At 40.7% G+C, this 4,497-nt stretch overlaps 1 protein-coding gene across 1 annotated transcript in view; it reads left to right on the top strand.

Moving 5' to 3' along the window:
* The window catches only part of stx18 (syntaxin 18), a 17,973-nt gene that overhangs the window by 11,170 nt on the left and 2,306 nt on the right, over positions 1–4,497 (top strand). Inside the window, exons 2-6 of the mRNA XM_016456553.1 lie at positions 2,287–2,354; positions 2,529–2,644; positions 2,784–2,861; positions 3,283–3,349; positions 4,290–4,354. Coding sequence (XP_016312039.1) covers positions 2,287–2,354; positions 2,529–2,644; positions 2,784–2,861; positions 3,283–3,349; positions 4,290–4,354 — 394 coding nt within the window. The remainder of the gene's footprint in view (positions 1–2,286; positions 2,355–2,528; positions 2,645–2,783; positions 2,862–3,282; positions 3,350–4,289; positions 4,355–4,497) is intronic.

Below are 4,497 nucleotides of genomic sequence, written 5' to 3'. Positions count from 1 at the left end.
TTGAGTCCATAATCCATAATAACGCTTCCTCCAGTGAAAAAGTGCATCTGCTGTTGTCTCTCACATCAAAATCCAGTCACATATTAGTTTAGAGCTGTTTAAACGCTGCTTGATCTGTGCAGATTTCTCTCCTGATTCACACCAGAACACTTTTTCACTGGAGGAAGCGTTATTATGGATTATGGACTCAATGTATTTGAGTTAAAAACATCTTAATGCTGGATTTGTTTCAGCTTTTGTCTTCTCCAGATGTTAACTGATGGACTGGAGTGCTGTGGATTACTTGTGGATTATTGTGATGTTTTTATCAGCTGTTTGGACTCTCATTCTGACGGCACCCATTCACTGCAGAGCACCCATTGCTGAGACACTGATGCAGTGCTGCATTTCTACAAACCTGATGAAGAAACAAACTCATCCTGATCTCTGATGAACTGATGGTGAGGATATTTACAGCTAATCTTCAGTTCTGGCTGAACTAAAAAAAAAAAAAAAATGTGCATGATTGTTTATATCGTCGCAAAATGTAACTATATTATCGGCCAGAGAGTTATTTTCATTAACTAGTTATATATCGTTGTATGTGAGTGTGGATAAAGTTGGATATATTTATAGTAGCTGAGTAATATTTATTAATATAACTATGAGTTTGAGTTAAGCATGTGGTGATGTTGAGGATAGTGAAACCTGTGAGCTTTTCTTCAGTTATCCCTAGCTTTCCGGGCAACTCCGATATCAATAATAAACCAATCGATTACACTCGCACAGTTACATTTCATCACTTTGTGGTCAAAATGAGCCTAAAATGCTAAATAATACGCCTGATTAGGGATAGAAAAATCCACTTCCAAAAGCATAAACATAAAATTTGAAAAGTTATATTTACTTTATACTCACAGTTTGTGAAAATGCAATTAGAAAATATTAAACATATTTGTTCAATACAGTTTTATCATATTCATCATATGTTTATTTTTAATGTGTTTTTGTAAAGCCTTAATTTTGTTATAATACTGTTTTAATATGTTTGCTATTTTTCATAGTGTGATTTTTGGTGAATTGTATTAAAAACTAGGGTAAGTTTGATGCTCAAACATCACTGTAATTATTAGTTATGTGGAAACCACAACTATTAAAATAAAAAACAAAAGCAGTTTTTCCCCGTTTTTTATTTTTGTAGATAATCAGAAGTGAGATTTCGGTGATATTTTGCCCACTGAACTCTGAAAAGTCCCCGGCTTTGATTTGAGAAATCTGGTCAGTTGAATGCAAACCCTCACAGCCAGCACTGAGGTCTGGATCTACAGCCTCCACATGAGTTTAGCTCATTAGCTCGTCTGTGTTCTTCAGTCAGCGCTGGGGTCTCAACGAATCACTTTAATGAGCTCAGCTAATTTAAAACAAACTCTTTGACCTTTGAGGGTAAATTCGTTCAGTGAGCGAACTGTAAACACATTTAGGCCCGTTTTACTTTGATTGTGTTTAAGACGAACGAGCGCGTGACTTAAATACTCGGTGCTAAACTTGTCTCCTTTAATCCTTCGCTTTCTGAAGCCCAATAATACAGTGGAACATCATAAAGCGTCTGTCGGGCTCATAAAGAGAGCATTGTACCGATTCCTCCCTCGAGTGGAAACTGAACCGGCGACACTCTCTCTCTCTCTCTCTCTCACACACACACCCACACACACACACTCAAGACACACACTCACACACAGACACACACACTTTCAGACACACACATCTGTCTGTCTGTCGGTGGTCATGTGATCTTGAGGTGTCTGTGTGTTTTGTTTCTGTCTGGTTTCGCTGTCAGACAGACTCAGAGCTGCTGCTACTGGGAACGTTTGATTTCTTCATGAACAGCAGTTGACCTCTGACCCATCTGATGGTGTTATTCCAGCCGCCAGGATTAGACCTCCGCTGATGCCATGAGTGTGTGTGTGAGAGTGTGTGTGACTGTGTGTGAGTGTGTGTGTGTGTGTGTGTGTGTCTGTGTCTGAAAGTGTGTGTGTGTGAGTGTGTGTGTGTGTGTGTGTGTGTGTCTGTGTCTGAAAGTGTGTGTGTGTGAGTGTGTGTCACTATTAAGTGATTCTGTTCAGGTCAAATTCTACAACTGCAGCAATTACATAATTGAGGCTATTAAAGCGGCAGAAACATTTTAGTAGCATTAGCAAAACAGTTCAAAAACAGTGTGTGTGTTATTTCTCTTGAGTTAATATTGACACAGGGTTTTACAAACACAGTGTGTGTATCTGATGTGTGTGTGATCTCTTGTTTCTGTAGATCTCAAACATCTCAAAGCTGAAGGACTTTCTGCTGCAGCACAGGAAAGACTATGTGAACGCCGGCAGGTCAGTCAACTTTAGTTACAGTATCTTGGGTTTTGTTTAAAGAAGGTTTAGGCAGTTTATCTGTCACAGTTCTCGTCATGTGTGTTTCGATTTGTGCTTATTGCATATCATTACTGAAGGCAGTTCATGTCTGCGTGTGCGTGTGTGCGTGTGTGTGTGTGTGTGTGTTCACAGTGTGATGTGTTCGGATGTGTCCCGTATGACAGACAGTGAGAGAGATCAAATCGACCAGGATGCGCAGATCTTCATGAGGACCTGCGCAGACGCCATCGGCCAGCTGCGATCTGACAGTATGTGTATGCATCTGTAAATTTTGTTGCATTATATAAGTCATGCTAATTTATTTCTATAGTGCTTTATACAGTACACACTGTTTCAGTGTTGTGTGTGTGTGTTTTGTATTGATATCTGTGTGTGTGTGTTGTGTAGTGGGCAAACAGGTGGTCTCAGCACAGGTGAAGGATCATCGTGCAGCAGTGCTTGATCTGATCGAGGCATATCTCAGAGGTACTCACACTCACACACACTCACGCTCACGCACACACACACACGCGCACACTCACTCACACACACACACACACACTCTCTCTCTCTCTCTCTCTCTCTCTCTCTCTCTCTCTCTCTCTCTCTCTCTCTCTCTCTCTCTCTCTCTCTCTCTCTCTCTCTCTCTCTCTCTCTCTCTCTCTCTCTCTCTCTCTCTCTCTCTCTCTCTCTCTCTCTCTCTCTCTCACACACACACACACACACACACTCACACACACTCTCATACTCACTCGCACATATTCACACACACGTGCACACATACATGCTCACACACACAATCACACTCACACACACCAACACTCACACACTCTCACAGACGTATAAGAATCACACACACTAAGGTGAGCACACATTGACTCGTGTGTGTGTGTGTGTGTTTGTGCAGGTGTGTGTAAACTGTATTCTGAACAGAGAGCTGTACGTGTCAAGAGAGTCGTGGACAAAAAGAGACTGTAAGTATAAGACACACACATGAATGAACACATCAGTGTAAACACACACGTCACCGTGTCATTACTTCTTTTGCTTACTGTAACCTGTTTTACATTATAAGTGAAGTATGATGATTTATTGAATGTCTTTCTCACACATTTGTTAATTCTTAAAGATAGATCACATCATTTTATTGTTCTAAATCAGGTGGTATATTTAGAAATGTACATAAGAGTATTTGAAATGCTTTAGAAGTATTGTTGGTTTGTGTTAATTATGTACTGTTAATATTTACACATCTGTACTGCAGGTGCTACACACAGGAGTAACTTACACTCATGTCTGACTGACAGAGACACGGCATGCTCTTATTTCAGTGTTGTTGAGGATAGTTTAGTAGGTTTACGTCATACATTCAGAGAACGAACTCTGTCATTCAGCTGAACTTGCGCACTTACGTTATCCATGCGATCAATGCACATCACTGAATGTGTGTTTTTAGGGGGTTAGTTATTTCAGCTGCTCAGGTGATGCTAATGGTCCAGAGTTATAGAAATGCATCTTCATATTTACAAGTATGAGTTTTGCCGTCCTTCAGGGGGGTCGAGTCTGATTTAGGGGCTCAAACATAGTTCACACCCTGAACTCAAGCACACAACCATAACTGTGCTGTATGTGACGTGTGAATCTGTGTGAGAGTGAAAAACCTGTAAGACAAAACACTCGTATTAAAGACTGTAAACCAGTCTGAATCTGAATCTCTTACGCAGTGCTGTTTCTCTAGTGTGTTTATTTGGCTTTGAGCAGCTTTAGAGATTTTAACTGGAAAATAAATCACAAAAACAATCTGGAGAGATTTGAGTGATTATTACTGAATATTGGTAAAAAAAATCGCAATTAGATTATTTTCCAAAATCGTTCAGCCCTACTGATATGAACTCACACTGGATGTGTTTCCAGATCCAGATTAGAACCAGAGCAGATCAGTCACGACAAACAGCAGAGCGACGGAGAGGAGAACAACGGTGAGACACACACACACACTCACACTCCCACTCACACACGCTCTCACACACACACATGCTCTCACACACGCTCTCACACACGCTCACACACACACACACGCTCTCACACACGCTCTCACACACACACACACTCTCACACACGC

The sequence above is a fragment of the Sinocyclocheilus anshuiensis genome, unplaced genomic scaffold (assembly GCF_001515605.1).
Source record: "Sinocyclocheilus anshuiensis isolate Anshui unplaced genomic scaffold, SAMN03320099.WGS_v1.1 scaffold924, whole genome shotgun sequence".
NCBI lineage: Eukaryota > Metazoa > Chordata > Actinopteri > Cypriniformes > Cyprinidae > Sinocyclocheilus > Sinocyclocheilus anshuiensis.
The sequence above is the reverse complement of the archived record's forward strand: the minus strand, read 5'-3'. Positions and strand labels throughout refer to the sequence as shown.